At 43.6% G+C, this 18,225-nt stretch overlaps 1 protein-coding gene across 2 annotated transcripts; it reads left to right on the top strand.

The window, feature by feature from the left end:
• Positions 1-2,957: 2,957 nt before the first annotated feature.
• Positions 2,958-17,234, top strand: sdc4 (syndecan 4). Of its 2 annotated transcripts, none has more exons than XM_015958301.3 (5): positions 2,958-3,263; positions 16,305-16,494; positions 16,573-16,616; positions 16,706-16,895; positions 16,974-17,234. In XM_015958301.3, exons 1-5 carry the CDS (start codon positions 3,210-3,212, stop codon positions 17,123-17,125), a joined length of 630 nt encoding a protein of 209 aa, XP_015813787.3. In that variant the 5' UTR covers positions 2,958-3,209; the 3' UTR covers positions 17,126-17,234. The 2 variants fall into 2 exon arrangements, with proteins under 2 accessions (XP_015813787.3, XP_054589187.2); XM_054733212.2 differs by having other exon boundaries at positions 3,006-3,263; positions 16,308-16,494.
• The last annotated feature ends 991 nt before the right edge of the window (positions 17,235-18,225 follow it).

Genomic DNA, 18,225 nt, shown 5'->3' with positions numbered 1-18,225 from the left:
TCAGTTTCTAGCAGTTCCGAACCGGCCAATTCAGAACAAGCATCCTTGAGACATCTATTTTGACCTCTAGTCAACCTGTTTGCACGCTGCAAGCTGACACAGCCAGACAGCTCCCTAAGAGCCACATCCACTTTGAATGCAGACAAGCATTCCAGCTACTGCTGTGACCTGGAGACATCCCAAGACTGGACGAGTCGTATCGGAGTTAATCTACGAAATCCCGGTGCCGTGAGTTCCACCCGATTTCTGACAGTCCGGATCTGCTAGGGGTCCCCGCCAGGGTTTGTAGCATGGCCTCATGGTTTGAAGCATGTATATTAATGTCGATGGTTTGTAGACACAACAGATTGTGTCTGATGCTGTTGTTTAATAATCAACTCTAGTTCATAGCAGACAACAAATTATTTTACACCAATATTTCACAATTTCTTTCAGATACAAAGATTCTGATAAACATCTAGCTTACATAACATTCCATCACCGCATATCCACTCCATCACATCTCATTTTTCATATCTTCTCATGTATAATCATTAGTTTAGAAAATAATTACATTCCTTTTAATATACGCCTGACTCTGTCTGAATTAATACAAAGTGTGTTTATGGTCCCTGAACAAGTAAAGAACCCCAAAATATTCTGATTAAACAGTCAAAGATCAATCAAAGGGATATTTCATATTTATATGGAATAATCACATATAATTAATTAGCAGTCGTCATGCTATGAAGTGTGACCGCTACAGCTGAAATACCTGGGTCTGTCAGCACAGTTGTGAAGAGCTGATGTGTTGGGCTGGTTCTGACCCAACAGGAAGTTCTGTGGATCTGGACCATCTGTCTACCTGCTGAAGCTTGGACCAAACCGGGTCGTGAAACTTTATTTTAAACTTTGGTTGTAAACCTGGAGCAGAAACTGAGATTTGTTCTAAATTGCAGCATAAAAGCAGAATTCCCATTGGTCATGTGACTTAGACTGTTGTCATTTTGCTCCTGATGTCTTTGATGTTTTATACACTGATGGTGGATTCTGCCAGTGGTGGTTTCCTCCTAAATCTTATTAAAGTGAATGAGTGAATGAACGTTCTGAACAAAACTGTAACTTCCTCCAATGTAACTCAAAATATCAACAAACAGGATCAGTGACGTTCCCTTTTACGTAACACTCGAAGGAATGTTTTACAGGCAAATAGCCAACCTACACACACACACACACACACACAAATTGCCTGGGGGTTTCCTGTTTCCTCTTATCTTTTATACAAACTCATTTTTATCTCTAGCTGTGCTTACTTTGTCTTTCGTCATCATCAGGAGTTTAGTGGAACAAAAACGTAGAAGAAAATTCCAGCATTAAAAAAAATCCTGGAAATTTTCCAATTATAAAATTCCTGAAGATGAATTTTTATTTAGCCTTGATGTGTTTGAGTTTTTGTTGTCTTGAGCTTCCTGATGCTTGGTGACAGTAAAAGTGAAGATCCGAAACACATGCGGGGAGCAGTATTGTGGGTCATCAGAACCCCGACATCATAAACCTGTCAACACCTTTTAGCCTCTAGACAAGAATCAGCTGTGACCAAAAACACCAGAGATTCAGTTCAGAGAAGAACGGAGGTGCGAAGAGAGGAAAGTAAAATCCCCGGACCTCCACCCAAGGATGAACAGAAACAGAAAAGAAAAAGTTTAAAAGCGTCAGGAAGGAGGGAGGAAGCAAATGTCGCACAACGAACTTCCACGAAGCAGCAGAAGACAAGCACACACACACACACACACACACACACACACACACACACACACACACACACACACACACACACACACACACACACACACACACACACACACACACACACACAGAGATCAATAAAACAGAGTAATAGTGATAAACTAGTGGTTGAGGAAACTAAAGGGTGTCCATACACTCAGCTAGAAAAACATCACTTCCTGTTTGTCTTTTAGTAAATGTGTCATAAAGGCAGAACTGTGGTTATTAGAGATAAACAGCAGAATGTATTATTTAGTAACTCGGGCAGATGGCCTGGTATTAATGAGAACACTCTGAAATGACATTTGTTTGGTTTTATTACTTCCCAAAATGAAAAAGATATGTTTGTCTTTTAGTGCCAATATCAAATCAAAGTATAGCGCCTCCCATGTACAAAAGGACATGTCGATCCCTAAAAGAGGCAATAAAACAGATTAAAATACAGTTAAAGGATATTAAACATGAATAAATCTGTGTGAAATGATCTCAAATCTGCAGTAAATGTCTTTGGTCTCAAACTGCTCATCTTTATCAGCAAATTCACAAGAATAGAAACATTTTCTGTTGCTGAAGGCTAAATGTAGCATTTCTGTCCATTTCTCGCCAAGAATAGAAAATCTAATATGCTCGCTGAAGATACAAATAACTAAGAATATTCCATTCCCTCTATTTTGGTTCATGAGTTTTTAAAAATCTGACTCATCCCTTGAGTTAGGAATCTTTACTGTCAAAGTAACACACACAATAATAGAATAAAATAGAAACTAAAACAACACATGTGTGTTTGGTTGTGTGGGAAACTCAGACACTAAACTAAATGTTTAACCTTAGTATTAATTATTTAATTGGTTAATTTTTCTAGTTACTCAATTCAAGATCATTTATAAAGCGCCAAATCACGACAAGAGTCGTCTCAAGGCGCTTCACATAGTAAACATCTTTATTTATTCTGTACGTGTGTGTTTTCCCGCCATCTGTAACAAAACAAACTTCAAACGAGTTAAATTATCTCTCTCTCTCTCTCTCTCTCTCTCTCTCTCTCTCTCTCTCTCTCTCTCTCTCTCTCTCTCTCTCTCTCTCTCTCTCTCTCTCTCTCTCTCTCTCTCTCTCTCTCTCTCTCTCTCTCTCTCTCTGGAATTCCCGCACCAACATGGCAGCTGATGTGACGTCACACCGCTCTGTGATTGGTGGAGCGAGTCTATGTGAAAAGGGTGAGCGGAGCCGGTGGTGGGAAGCTCAGAGGAATCCTGCTACCGGACGGCAGAGAGACGCGATCGGAGAGATACGCGGTGAACGCCAGAAACGGAGAGTCGCTCGAGGATTTGCTGGACTACACTTGGTCACGGACTCGGAGAACGTTCACGGGGCTGATTTGGAAACGAGAATTCCCGTTAATCTTCCGCTCAGAGCAGTTTTTTTCGTTGGGAACCGCCGCGAGGACAGCCATGATCCGCCTCTGCCTCGTGCTGATTCTGTCCGCCTCCGTCTTCTCTGAGTCGGTAAGTTGATCCGGTTCTGGTTCTAACCTAACCCGCCCCGTTTGGTGTTTGACTGGTTTAAGTGGTTAGTTAGCTTTAGCTGGCGGCTAGCCGCTCTCTTGTTGATCCGCAGCCTGTTCCCATTAGTCCGGGGGCCCAGCTCGAGGGCGGGCGGGCTGGTCTCCCGGGCCCGGATCCGCTCACTCTTTACTGGATTAACTGGATTTATTCCCAAACATTCCAGCCCCTCTCCCCCCGCAGAGCTGGACGGAGACCATCCATGTCCTGTTTAACTCGCTGTGGGGACATCAGCGGGACGAAGAGATCAACTCCCACTTCCTGTTTTTCCAAACATAAGAACCTGGGTACGGAGGATTTGGAAATGTCTGAAACTAGCTGGTAGTTTATGATAATCCCAGTTATAAGCATTTACGGCCTGTCTGCGGTTTTCCTCCACCACAGCTGGGATTGAATTTTATTCTCTAAACAAAAAACATCCTGCCAGAATTCTCAGTGATCCATGAAAGTGGTTCTGGACATGGAACAGTTCCCCAGACCTTAAGGCTGATTGTCCTCTAGGTTTTAGTCTTTGTAGCAGGAATGTTGCTGAGCAGGGCTGCCGCGAACGACTAGTTTAGTAGTCGACTGGAGTAGTCGCCAGTTTTGTTGACAATTAGTCGACTAATCGTGTCATTCATAAAAGTTTAGCTTATTGCACCAGGATTCTCTAATATACCATCATTAACTGTGATCAGCTATGAGCCATCTAATAATAAAGACAAGATAATTCACTTTGTAACCTGTTAATACAAATGCTGCAGTCAGGTGAAGGTAGGCTCCTAAAACCAAACATGACTTGGTCACCAGAGGCATGGTGGCAAGGTGGAAGGGCTTCATCTTCCAGTCTTAACTCCGGAGACCCCAAGGTAGCCTCTGTAGCACGGCTGGTCCACACGTCAGGGTCTGCTTTACCGTTAAGATATTAAAGTTACTTTATTTACTAGACTAATAATTCTGTTATATCTAATAATGTAGGCTAAGATTTAACACAAATAAAATGTTTTGTGCTTTAAAAATATTATTTTCTTGTTCAGTTGGCAAACTTTTTATTTTATTATAAATGCATTTTATTCTAACGTTTATTTCATTTGTGTTCAGAGAAACACACACACACCTTAAAGGCCGTTTCACATTTCATTCATTCATCTGAACCATAACGGGAATTTACCATCGACATATACATATATGGACAATGGGTTTCCATAGACTCCAATAACACGTTTTTGAGCTAAAATGGGAGGTGGCCACCACCGCCATTTTGACCGTGTCACAGGTTCCGTCAAGCCCAGACAATTCCATAAAAGGGAAGAGAGGTGGAGCTGAGGGTGGGGCTGTAAGGCTGGGATTAAGTGACGACACCCGGTCGAACTAGCTACAAGCTAACCCAAAGCTAACGCGGAGGTGGGAGCTAAGCTAACGGAGGTAGCAACCTAGCCACAACCGGAGTTAACTGCACAACACCAGAGCTTCTGAGTCAGAGATAGGCCGGGCTGACCGCTGGGTAAAACCGGGTGGAACACAGAGGTCTCCGAGAGCTCCACAAGCTGGCAGCCACACAGCAGACAAGCGCCGCTGCGATCTGAGATGCGCAGAGCTGCCGCTGGGGAGAACCAGGTGGAAAGGTTTCCATCCCAGAGCTCTACAAGCCGTCAGCCCGCGCAGCAGACAGAAGCCGCGATCAGCCAGAGATGCGCCGAGCTGCGGGGAGGCGAGAACGGGTGGAAAACATCGGTCTCCCGAGAGCTCCACAAGCCGATAGTCGGAACCCAGCTCCACCAACATGTTCTATTTCAACCCATTTTCTAAAGTGCAGCGTTATGTTAAATGCACTGGGTTTTACCCTATTACATTTAAATTTCATGGTTAAACAGTACATGTTAAAATCTAAGCTCAGCTCGGCATCCCTAATGCTCACAATGGCCTAGGTCGAGACGATGTGCTCCCATGAAAGAAGAGTTTCACTTATCTACGGGCCTTCCTTTAGTCTTTGTATAATGCTCCCAAACTTTTGATCTACGTTGCGACTCGCCATGTTTTCTTTCTTCTGTGACGAAGGCTGAGCCGGATGGCTACTACTGCGCATGCACCTCGGAGCTAAAGCGGCGGCTGAGCAGAAAGGCAGGAAGCAAACGCCGAACGTGCCGCAGCAGGCGAGATTTAAAAAAAGTTTATAAATAAACAACGTGTCTACTATTAAATTAATAGTCCACTGCTTTGTTTGACGTCGTCGTGACTAGTCGACTAATCCAGACAGCCCAATAGAGCTCCGGACCCCACGTGACTCTCAGTTAGTAGATGCCATATTGGCAGTCAAAAAAGGTAAACAAACACGGATCGTAAACATGAACGGATCGGCTTGGATTTTACTTCGTCGGAGTTTACTTCACACTTTAAAACCGAAGAAATTAGGATTAGCGAGCGAGTCATCCCCAAATCAATGCTTTTTTTTCTGATAAACTATATAAATGAGTCTAATCATGCTGATGACACGTGTATTTAGGGCTGCACGATATTATGAAAACCTGCAATATGCCATGACAGTGATTAATGTTGCAATGATGATATTAGGTGTGATAAATAAAAACTTAACTTGGGAACAAAAATAATCAAAAACAAAGACATAAAAAAATGGCTAAAAAATTATAAAAATAAGAAAAGCAAATGATGTGAGGAAAGGGAAAAATGAGATGAAGATGAAAAGACAATCAGTGGATGCTGGGAAAAGTAGAAAGAGCAGAAGAAAGCTAACTCAGGTGTTTGCTATCTAGTATGTGGCTAGACAGGTGCAAATAAGTAGTAAAACACAATTACTAAAGTGCAGATGACAACAGTAATGCAAACTCCCCCTGAGGCTTTACCACTTCAATATTTAACTTCCCATGTTTGTTGAAACATGATATGTAAACAATGGAGCTGCATTTTTTTAAAACTCTTTCAGAACTTGAGTGGTCAGTCTATAAATAAATAAATGAAGGTAAAGTAAACAATGTGTACTACACATATAAAAAAATTCTGATTTCCAGTTATTAACTTAACTTACTATAAAGTGCAGGAGAATTTAGAAAACAAAGTGCTTAAAGAGCTGGAGATTTTTTTTTCCCCATTTTGGTAAATCAAAGTTTCAATTGTTCACATGTTTCACCAGTTCTTAATATGGCGTTTAAAGCGTGCCACAACCCGTGCACGCGCATTGGGTCCACAGCGCGCGTGTGAACGGGACTCGCGAGCGCAAATATACATGGCAGCGCGCGTGTGAACGGGACTCGCGAGCGAAAATATACATGGCGAGAGGTCATTTGTGCACTGAGAGGGAGCAAACTGTGTCTGTGAGCGCACAAGGATGTGCACAAGTGACAAACCTGCGGATTTACTAAAGCAAGTTAGTGAACAGAAAATGGCCAGTGAGGACTCTCCACCACACTGGAGAGACCCAGTGAAAGCAGAAAAACAGTAGGCTTTGTAGGCAGCACCACACCCTGAGCCCAGGTGCGTCCAAGGCTGCTTAACAAGCTGCCTACAACAGAAGAAAAACACAATTAAACACAAATGAAAACCCAATGAGACGGTGGGGGCATCACAACACGTTCAGGACTACCCAAACACCAGTAATTCTTGACTGCACTAACTTGCTTTAGTAAATCCTTACTTTGGTTAAATAAATCAGTTGTTGAACTCCCCACTCCTCTGTTTGGTCTCCTTTCTTATTACAGCCCACCACTTCCAGTCTGGGTTGTAACAATCTGCAGACAGATTTCTGAGTATCTCCTCCTTTACACAGATCCTCACTGAGCCATGTACTGTGAACAAATAGTTTCTCCGTGATATTATCCAGCAAGGTCTTGTTTTTGTCAAAACAAGGGTGAGGTAATGAAAAAATAGAAATATTTAAATAAATTAACATTAAAATTATTTATATGCATAATTAAAAAAACATGTTTTGAAATAAATAAAGTGCACCAAACTTGACTCAGTCCATTCAACAATTCTAAATGGACAATTATGTAACTCATCAATTAATTATTTGAAAGGATAATTTGTCAATTAAATGCTGAAAAAAATAAACAATACATTAATGAGGCAAGAACTTTTTAAACTTGAACATACCTACACCCACAAGTCTATTTTTACCTGGTTAAAACCATCTAGCTTATGTGCACTTTTTAAAACACTGCCCAGCAAACATTCGGACGTTTAATGACAGTTGAACGGTCACAACTGTAAAATAATATCACAGGAATTAGGAAAGAGTAATATGACATCCACTCTATGTCCCATGGCCGGACTCGAACCTGGATCCTCCTGAGTGAGAGTCACCCGCTCTCCCAGCTGAGCTATGACAGCAACTGCTGAATCCCAGATTTTTTTATATAGATAGGTAGAGAGTAAAGTGCGGGGTAAACTAACCAATCAGAGGACAGGGAAGATCTGCCTGCTCGTTGGCAACGAGCGCACGCAGGTTTGTCACTTGTGCACATCCTTGTGCGCTCACAGACACAGTTTGCTCCCTCTCAGTGCACAAATGACCTCTCGCCATGTATATTTTCGCTCGCGAGACCCGTTCACACGCGCGCTGTGGACCCAATGCGCGTGCACGGGTTGTGGCACGGGTCTGACGCGATATCTTAACTTCTTATTAAACCTAAAGAAGCAACACGCTTCTTGATAATTTATGCACACAGTAACAGCAGCACACAACAAACTAGAGTTCAAATTAGGCATGGCGATGTAAGCCAGAAAAAAATCTTTCTATAAACTGACAGATTTTTTTACTAGGAAAACTAGCATGTCGACTTTTGCTGGTTTTAAAGAAGAGCATGTGCAAGTCACAATATTCCCCTCAGCACTAAAACGACTAGAGGTGCTGAAAAAATCAATTCAAGTCTGAATCGGGATTCTCATTTATAAAGATTCAGAATCGATTTGCGAAGGTTCATAATCGATTCCAAGAACTCAAATATTTGGCATGTTACAGGTTTGAGATGCTCTTTTTTGATCTTTGTTAGGAGAGTCAGTACTCCGTTTACTTTTGTGGCCCATAAATTGAGATGATTTATGTTTGAATCTGCTGATAAGAGGGCACTTGAATGTAATTGTTTCCATTCTCAGAAATTTGAGATATTCTCATATTCATTTTCTAGGTTGATAAATGAGTACTCAGGATTACTCGTGTAACTTGTTTCTACACATACTTGAAAAGCATTTGACCGTATTACTTTCAAAGCTACTGTTAGGTAACTACAGATTTGTTATATTTTACAAGGTAAGCAAAAATAAATGTTGCCTTTTGGTCAAACGATTGCTTCTGTTTACAGTTTTAGAATCACTTTATTTTACATTGTAAATTTGCATTTTTGGAGTATGACCAGTTTAAAGTCAAATAAAAATGTCCCATAGCTTTAACTAACTTGTACAACAAAGTAGTTAATCCTGGAGTTGACACTCTTTGTTAATACTGATTGGGAATCTATTTAAATTGAGAATCGAGAATTGATTCTGAATCGAATTGGCACCCCAAGAATCGCAATTGAATCAAATCGTGAGTTGCTCTAAGATTCACATCCCTAAAAAAGATGTTCTGAGGGAGCACTTATGGCAGGGATGCAGAGGTACTTGCGGGCCATATCGCAGAGTCGTGGAAAGTCGATCTTGTGCACTTTCCACCAGTCTAACGGGTCATCCTCTCCATCAATGGCAGGAGTCATGAGGTAGACATTTAACTCAGTCTCAGCAACATCTTCAAGTTGTGGGGTAGGAGCACGAGGGCCCACAGTGGTCCTGAAGAAGCTGCCGAGTAGGGCTGCACAATATATCGCATATATATCGTTATCGCGATATCAGCATGCACAATATGCATATCGCAAAGAACAAATAAACATCGCAATGAATGGTCAGCTCAAATGTTTGCTACACATATTGCATTCTGTCCATCAAACGGAAGAATGATGTTTTTTAACAAATCAAATAGAGCTCTTCACCCATTTGGCCAACTGGGTGGGTTCTCATAGGTTAGACGCCCGCCCCCAAGGCGGACGGCACTTCATTTAGATGGTACCTGAGTTAGCTTTGTTAGCTCTTTTTGCTGATTCTGCTTTTCCCGGGATCCACGGATTGCCTTTTCTTGTTCATTTTATTTTTCCCTTTCCTAACATCTTTTGCTTTTCTCATTTTTATGATTTTTAAATGTTTTTGTTTTTGATTATTTTTGTTCCTGAGTTAAGTTTTTATTTATCGCAAGTAATATCGTCATCGCAATATTAATCATTGTTATCGAACATCGCAGGTTTTCCTAATATCGTGCAGCCCTACTGCCGAGAGATTTTCATCTTTTTGTCAGAGGGTTGTGCACTTTCAGGCCTGGGAGTTGTTTCAGTGCGAGACCTCTTCTCCTACCAGATAAAAAAGGCAATTGGTGAAGAAGTCAGATGATACAGTGTTTTAGTGATATCACAAGATAATTATTACTGACCTGGGTTTGTGCATGCCTTGCCAATTCCATCATTTCAGTCTTTATCCGGGTCCTAATGGTAGGAATGTTGTCTGCAGTAATATACTGGGTTTTGAACCTGGGGTCCAGGAAGGATGCAACATCCAAAAGCTCCTGGGTGCAGGGGTCCTTGTACTTGTCATTTAGGTATTCCAGGATCTTTGTTTTGATTGACCTGGTCAAGTCAGTGTCCTCTTGATCTTCTGCCAAGACTGATGTCACCAGAAGGTGAAGAACTGGTTTGAGGTTGGAGATGCTTCCATACTTCTCTCCAGAGAGAGCATCAGTAAAGTCCTGTAGTGGATGCAGGTGCTTTGTGGACAAACTCCAACACATCAGTATCCAGGAAAAGGTTTGTAGTGTTACCTCGTGAGGTAGCAATGGTAGTAAGGCAGGTTTTGCATAATACGTGACGTTGCACAGTATCTTCTTTTTTTTTAATCCAAAATAATTCCACACAATTGACGTACTATTCTAGCCTAGTGAACTAGACCAAATTCTTGCTTTGCAAAGTTTGGTCTAGGCACGTTCCATTGGAACCTCCGCAGCTCCTACCAGGACTCTGGCTAGCCAATCACAGCTCTCTAGAGGGGTTTCAAACACATAAAGAGCTGTGATTGGTCCATAATGGTGGGCCAATCATAGTGCTTTATCTGCTTAGTGAACAAATCACAGAGCTTTATCCGCTTTGTGGGCCAATCAGGTCACTCTATATGCCTGGTGGGTGGGATGATGCAACAGAGTGAAACAAGAGTATGTCACATTCATTGTCCAGTGGAATGCGGAGATCATTTGAAAGACAACGGTAGAACCCGCCCCACAACCGAGAGCCGTCAATGGAGCATGGCCAGACTAAATAATACATTTATGTAGTCTGGCTTGCCAGGCTAGTACTATTCCTCTTTGGTATCAAACTTTGTGCACCATTACATTCTGTCGATCCTGACGCCATTATTGAAGTTTTACTTTCACTGCCTGATTTGAGCCGCTCACAAGTCACGTGACTTAGTTTCCTCTTCCTTTGTTGGTGTTTAATGGCGGTTGACAATCAAGCCTGGAGTGCATTACCGCCGCCTACTGGTAAGAAGGTAAAATCACAGCCTTTGCGGTTTGAAAATCTTTTTTTTTTTTTTTTCATAATGCAATTTATTGCATATGCAGTTAATCGTTCAGCCCTATTGCTAACCATCAAAATGTATGTGTCGTCCGCCTCGGGGGCGGGCATCTAATTTATGAGACATTTGAGCTAACCATTCATTGTGATATTTTTCTGTTCTTTGCGATATGCATATTGCGCATGCTGATATTGCGATAACGATATATTTGCGATATATTATGCCGCCCTACTAGTATTCAATAATTTGGCACTTTAGTGCATCTTAGTTCAAATTTAAATATTCTGCCCAAAGCTGTCATTGTTGCGCCCTCTTCAGTTTAAAACCCTGCACTGCATTTGAATTTAAATCTGTCATCTCTATTGGCTAAGAGGTACTCTTAAGACGTTAGCTGGTACCTTATGATGTCACAATGTGTGTTTGTTTAGCGGCTTTGCCCTCTGTCTGCCAGGCAATGCCTCCTTTTTCCAGCAGGAAATGGGAGTCTAGTTAAACTCTGGTAGGGGGTGACTTGCTCTTTAAGATCAGCAAAACATCTGTTGAGTTCCTTTTGTACTCGTAAAGTAAAATTTCCATGTTTGAAAACTTGAACATGTGGACACAAGTTTTTGGTCCATAAGCTAGAACAGCTGATCGGTCATGTGATTGTTCTTCCTGAGGTGTGTTGTGTTCCGTAGAGCAGAAACTCTAGAAGCATCATTCCTGGCTGGATGAGCCGCTCCTACAACAGCACCATTGTTTCAGGAGTATTTATGGAGCTGCTGGTGAACCGCTGGTTCTCCGTTTATATTTGGCTGGGTGATGATTCCGGGTAGTGCACGGTGGAGCGGTAATTCTGACCGTCTGGGTGCCACCCACAGGCAGCCCGCCCCTCCTCCCAGTTATCCCAGTTGCGTGGTGCAGATGGTGTTTGTGGGGCAGCAGCAGTCCTCACACGTGTTTTTAGCTTGTAGAAGAATCTGCTCCATCATGACTACAAAGGTCAGAACCACCATGTTTACAGTTTGGTTCCTGAGAGACGCGTAACTTCCCACCACCACCACCTTATTCTGGAATGTGACCTCCGGTGATCTTGACTGGCCCTCTCAGGGATTTTGCACACTTGGAGGGATTTCAATAGATCCCAAGGGCCTTTTCATAGGGGACGCTTCTTTATAGCTCGACCTCGTGTGGGTACACCTACAGCTTTCCCAGCAAAACATTTTCCAGCTTTACAAATGAGCTCCAGATTGTCCTCCTCAGCCACCATTCACGCTCCCATCTCTTCTTTTTATCCTGCCCTTTGAAGGATACGTAGCCTCTGAGCCTAGACACAGCTCCCCCCACAGCCTTTTTATCTCCTGCTGAGGTCATTGTTGGAATGTGGGTTCGACGTTCCCTTCTATTCGATAACAATGTTCTTCTACCTGACAAAGGAGCGTGTTCTGAATGTAGAGAGCGGTTTTCCAAGCCTCAGGCATGATTGGAATGTTTTGATGTGAGGACTGAGTCAGATTTCCTACCCGCTGCATTCTGAAGGGAAGATATTCCTTCCTTTGGCCAAGTCTGCTCTGCAGAAACCCATGTTGGCTTTTACCGGGTCAACTTCTTGGAACAGTTTCCACTTGGTTCTGGAGAGACGGGCTCTGACAAACCTGCATCAGGTACAGTTTTCTGTCCTATAGATGCAAGTTACAACGAGTCCTCTACACTTCGGGATGAAGGTGGGGAAAACCACCGGGTAAACTGTGGAGCTGATGGGTAAAAGTCATGACTCTGTAAAAGTAAAACCCTCTTTGGTTGGGAGTTGACCCGAAAAACTGGGCTTGTTGGGTCCGTTTTGGTGCATGCTGTTGGAGTGAGGCTGGTTTTGCATTTATCCTTCAGATCATTAGCAAGAGAATAGGGCAGGTCTTTTTAAGGAAGTGGTCTCTTTTGCATGACGGGGTGCTGAGAAAGGCTGCTGGGAAGGAGGGAGCATGATAAATGGTATGACTGGGATGTAATAATGGTTCCTGCATTGCTGTCTGCTGGTCTATAAAATCTCTTTGGGCTCAGGAATGTTGGCAGAGAGAGAGAAGGTTTGTTCTTCCTGCCTGGGCTGGCGGCAATCCGATCGGATCTGCCTCCACCCCCCCTCCTGCCACTGCATGCTCCAGCAGGAACTATGAACCCCCACCTGATGATGACATCGGAGCTGTTTTAAACCAGCTTTTGATAAATGATCATTGTTTGTTTTAATGTTTGAAGCAGTTTTATTCAGGAAGCAGACCTGGGATCAGCTGCTTCTGCAGCAGGTGTAACATCCCTGCTGCTCCCAGCCTCATGATGGTTCCTTCAGATTAGAGCTGAAACAACTAATCGATTTAATCGATTATAATCGATTATTAAAATAGTTAACAACTTTTTTAGTCATTGATTAGTTGTTTAATAATCATATTTTACCGCATAAAGTTTATTTTTTTACCACAATCTGACATAGGTTACAATCTGTTAAATTTGCCACCAGTGTGTGGCAGTAATGAGCCACTGATCTACCAGTGGAGCCGTAGAAGAAGAAATGAGCCAGTAAGTGCCCTCGGTTTTCATGACGTATCACGTTACTGACGCTCATCTTGCTGTGAGAGATGGCGGATCAACAAGAAATACGGAAGAAAAATAGAAGCGACAAAACTGAAGAGAAACCCCGGACAAAATCCTCACGAGTATGGGAGCACTTCACTAGATGCCTTGAAAAGACCGGTGACCTGCAAAATATGCAAAAACCATGGCACGACGGAAGCACGACGTCCCTAAGTGAACATTTGAGACGAAAACGTGGGGGCTGATGCAGCAGAGGAATGTCCGGTAAGTAACAGAAAATAAACAAGCTAACGCAGATCAAATTTGGGACTTAGTGTTAGCTGAGTTCGTTATAGTGGATGTTAAACATGTTTTTTTTGCCGCGTCAGTTTACGGTGTTCTACTTCTGATTGACTAGATGCCATCGTGAATCTCCTCCGTGTTGTGAATCATGCGCTTGCCAAATTTAGCACGTCTGTTTATAAGAATGTTCTCGTTAAGAGAAAAACGGCACAAACCCATAACTATGTTCCTCATTCAAAAAAGGACAACTCCGCGGAGAAAAATATACAGACGAGCTGTGTCCAGGTGAATATAACGCGGCATAGTTGTACGCTTTCAATTTTTAAATACAGGAGAAATTCAGAAAGTCCTTTTTTTAACTATTAAAAGGCTGTTTTACTATCTAACGCTGTAAAACGCCTCACAACACATTTTTGTCAAAATAAATGATCACTGTATATTGTTAATTAATTCAAATAATGTAATATTGATTTAGTGTTGTAGTGTGTGTGCTGCTTTATTTTATATGTGTACTTAATTCAGTGTATTTGTGTTTCTTATGCAGAAAAAAACAAGCAACGATGGACAACTACATGGGGAACAAGACACTCACCCCCAGCAATGCATACCACTTACAAACTCTATTCTAGATTCTACATTATTTTTTTATGGAATTTACCTCTTATATTTTGATGCCAAAAAATTATTCTGGACTGATATTTTGCACAGTTTAGCTCATTTTACACCGCTGACTGTATTCATGTGCAATAAAATAGATTGCAGTCAACTGCACAATTCTCTTATGTTTTTCTTTTTCTTAACTGAAATGTATTCATCACTTGTACAGGTTAAATAGCTAAACAATAACAAACCGATTAATCGAAAAAATAATCGACAGATTAATCGATTATGAAAATAATCGTTAGTTGCAGCCCTACTTCAGATCATTCTGTTTCAGATCTGCTGAACCACCTGTCAACAGGTCCAGTCCAGGTCCAAAAGCAGCCATGTTTGTCTGGTTCCGTTTCAGCAGAATGGGTTTGCTTCATTTACTATAGTTCTGTCTGTTCTGCGTGATCTGGGATTTAGACCAGGAATTCTGCACTGGGTCTCTGGAAACGGCCAAAATCTGGCTTGTTTGTGTTTGAGCTGTGTAATGTACACATCAGCGAGCCTTTGGTCGTTTTTACGTGGTCCGACCATGGCAGTGACGTGCAAATCTTTTTACTAAAAGTTACACGATAGCGGTATGGGGCAGTCTCTCGCTGGCGACAACGCGCCATGCCTGAACCCGTGTAGAGGGAACGCTGTTACTGAGAACAAAACTCAATAAAACAGACATCAAATGATCATATTAGTCTGTTTCCTGTCCAGCTCTTTTCTGTTGTGTTTGTAAGTGGGAGCTGATAGTTCCCCTGGCTGTCTGCTGGTCTCTCCTGGAGGATAATGTTCTGTATTACAGAACCAAGAACTGGGTCAGGGGGTTTTATCTGTCGGTGGAGGTTCCTCCGAGCCTCATGTGGAGCTGGTAGCTGGAAACGAGGCTATAGATAGACGGACCAAGGTAGAAGGAATCTAGAGCTCGGCTGTTAGCAAAAGGTGTGTGTGTGCGCGCATGTGTGTGTGTGTGCGTGTGTACTGGTCCTCCTCTGTCTCGTGTGAATGGACCAGATGTCCCGCTTTGCTCCGGCAGATGGACGGATTGTTTCTGGCTGTAATGAAGGCATCGTCCCGGTTACGGCCATCATTAATATGCTGGTGAGGCGTTTGCCTGCTTTGTGGACTGGACGGATGTCCCCACTCCAGAAACACCAGGGAGATGGGGGGACGGTGTGGAGTCTGATAAAAGTGTCGCTGGTACCTTTAAATGTAATAATTCAGCCTAAAAGTGTCATTCTGTCTCCATCTTCGGGTTAAGTCTGCAGAACCAGCTGTGGCTGAAGGCTAAGCTGGAAACGTCGTTACTGGGCCCTGCACTGGTCTCCAGGTGAGGCAGCCACGCCTCAACCTGGCTCAGCCACTCACCTGCCAGCATGACACGTTGGCGTTCTGAGCCGCTCGGACCTGCCACCATTTATCTGGGCTGTGGCGTGAAACTCGTCTGTTTTGCTTCCTGGTTGTTTTTCCAGATTCTGTCTACTGTAGCTTAGGCTCTGGTGGCCTTTTGTGTGGCTGAATCATCAACCTGGTTACATCATGGGGAGGTCAAAGGTTGCTAAATTCAGCCACGACCAAATGATCTGTTTTCTGTAAAACATTAAACTCTCACTGACACAGCTGAAACATTCCAGGATTGCAGACAGGATGTGACTCACATCCGCCCTAATCCGGTCCAGGACCAGCTTAAGGTGTGTGTGAGATGAGGGAGTAAAGCCTCGTTGTGTAAATCGGGTGTCCAGTTTTTTTTTTTTTGTTTTTATCCCAGAAGAAGCTGTGTGGGACAAATCCCGGCCCAGGAAGCGGATTGGGAATTTGTCCTTCTGAAGCTTGCCTTTCAGGCGGCGTGGGCTAACGCTAGAGAGCTCAAACTGAAACTTGTCCTGTAGGGCGTCTCTGAACGTCCCATGTCTCTTGTCCCAGCAGGCGAGGGAGACAGAAACATGGATGCCCATGAGCACCACTCAGACTGTCGCCATGGCAACGCAGGACGGCAGCCTGGAAGCATCAGGAGACCCCTCCAATGACTTTGGCTTCACTGATGATGATGAGGATGATGAAGATGAGTATGTGGATGAGGATTACGAGGATCTCTCTGGATCGGGTCAAGGAGGTTGGTTCTGACAGAACCACACACTCGTCGTATTTCTCAAAGTTTCCTAACCGCCAACAATTTGTCTTTGCTCCGCAGAAACAAGCGAGTCGACTCTGGGAGAGGCTGTTCCTACAGAGCAGGTGAGGCCCGTTCAGCTGCCTCTCGGTTCTGATCCACACGGTTCTGGTCCAGTCAGGACTCACTTTGGATGTTCTTGTTTCCTCTGCAGCCTGGTGATGATAACCGAATCCCTGAGCTGAAGGCCACTGTAGGACCAACCCTCGACGAGGTTGAACTCGTCAGAAACAATGAAATCCACCTGGGGAGCAAACCCGGGCCCAACGACGACAACCTGTCCAATGTCCTCATGTCCCAGGCCAAGGGGGACAGCATCTTTAACAAGACTGAGGTCCTTGCAGGTCAGTATGGCTGTGGCAGATCTGAAGCTGATGTGGTCCTGAGTCTGGTTCTGAAGGCTGCGTTTGGGTTTGTTCCAGCTCTGATTGCGGCTGGCGCCGTGGGCCTGATGTTCGCCATGCTCCTCATCCTCCTCCTCATCTACCGCATGAAGAAGAAGGACGAGGGCAGCTACGACCTGGGGAAGAAGCCCATCTACAAGAAGGCCCCCACCACAGAGATCTATGCATAGACGCTGACCTTTGACCCCTGCATGCACACACACACACACACACACACACACACACACACACACACACACACACACACACACACACACACACACACACACACACACACACTCTGCTCCTTTAAAAGCCAATCAGGGCCCACGTGTGGCCCAGCAGTGCCTCCTCCCTCATCAACAGTCGCGTTGGAGAAATCGGGAGTGAATCCCCAACGACACACTTGACTGACTCCTCCCCCTGATGTTACTGACCAATCAGAGAGCAGCAGGTGGACTTGTTTCTGCTGCAGTGCACCTCGTTTCTTTTGTTTTAGTCTGGTCTCAACAGAACAGGCCTCTTCTCCTCCAGTTAAACACTAAAGGAATTTATTTATTCTCCTCTTCCTGGATCTGCAGCTCCACGCCGACGTTTGATTTGGTACAGACATTTCATGGTGGAAACCTTTTGGAAAGTGGCCTGCCTCCATTACTTGTAATGTGTTTTTTTTTTTGTTTTGTTTTGTTTGTTCGGACTCAAAGATCCCACAAGCGGGCCGTATTGCTTCCGCTCAGTAAAGATGGTTGTTGTGATTAAAACAGCTTCAGGCATGTTTTGTTCTTCCTGTTTGCAGATTCAGCTCTGACCCGGGTTCAAACTGGACCCACAGAACCAGCTTCTGATGGAAGCGGGTCAGAATTAAACTTACCCTGTTTGCTTCTAATCAGAAGTTCTTTAGGTTTAAAGAGTAAAATCCAGACGTGAGTTCCAGTTTTCATCCTGGAGTCCAAAAGGATCCAGCCGGTGCTAAAATCCATGTTTTTATTTCCTCTTATGAATTCAGGCGTTAGCAGTGAGGCTAAACACTGCTAAGCTAATGCGCGTTGCCCCCCCCCAGCAACATTAATCATGAGGTGACGCTCTTTCTGCTGGGGTTCTGTTCTTTTTGTGTTTGTTTTTGCGTGACGTCGATAAGCTACACGGCTGATCTCGGATCAGTCTTTGGGTGGACGAGCGACTCCGAAGCCCTTCAAACCGGATCAGTCTCACCTTTCTCTGCTCCAGCCAGGATCTGTAAATACTCGGAACGTCGGTACGCTTCCAGGCAGCAGAAATATTTACCAAATAT

Source organism: Nothobranchius furzeri, chromosome 3 (genome assembly GCF_043380555.1).
Source record: "Nothobranchius furzeri strain GRZ-AD chromosome 3, NfurGRZ-RIMD1, whole genome shotgun sequence".
Classification (NCBI taxonomy): domain Eukaryota; kingdom Metazoa; phylum Chordata; class Actinopteri; order Cyprinodontiformes; family Nothobranchiidae; genus Nothobranchius; species Nothobranchius furzeri.
Note: the sequence above shows the minus strand (reverse complement) of the source record. Positions and strands in the feature narration are given on the sequence as shown.

Coding starts and splice junctions, on each gene's coding strand:
- sdc4 (XM_015958301.3), top strand. CDS start 3,210: ATGATCCGCCTCTGCCTCGTGCTGATTCTGTCCGCCTCCGTCTTCTCT. Junction 3,264..16,304: donor CCTCCGTCTTCTCTGAGTCG/GTAAGTTGATCC, acceptor CTCTTGTCCCAG/CAGGCGAGGGAGACAGAAAC. Junction 16,896..16,973: donor CAAGACTGAGGTCCTTGCAG/GTCAGTATGGCT, acceptor GGTTTGTTCCAG/CTCTGATTGCGGCTGGCGCC.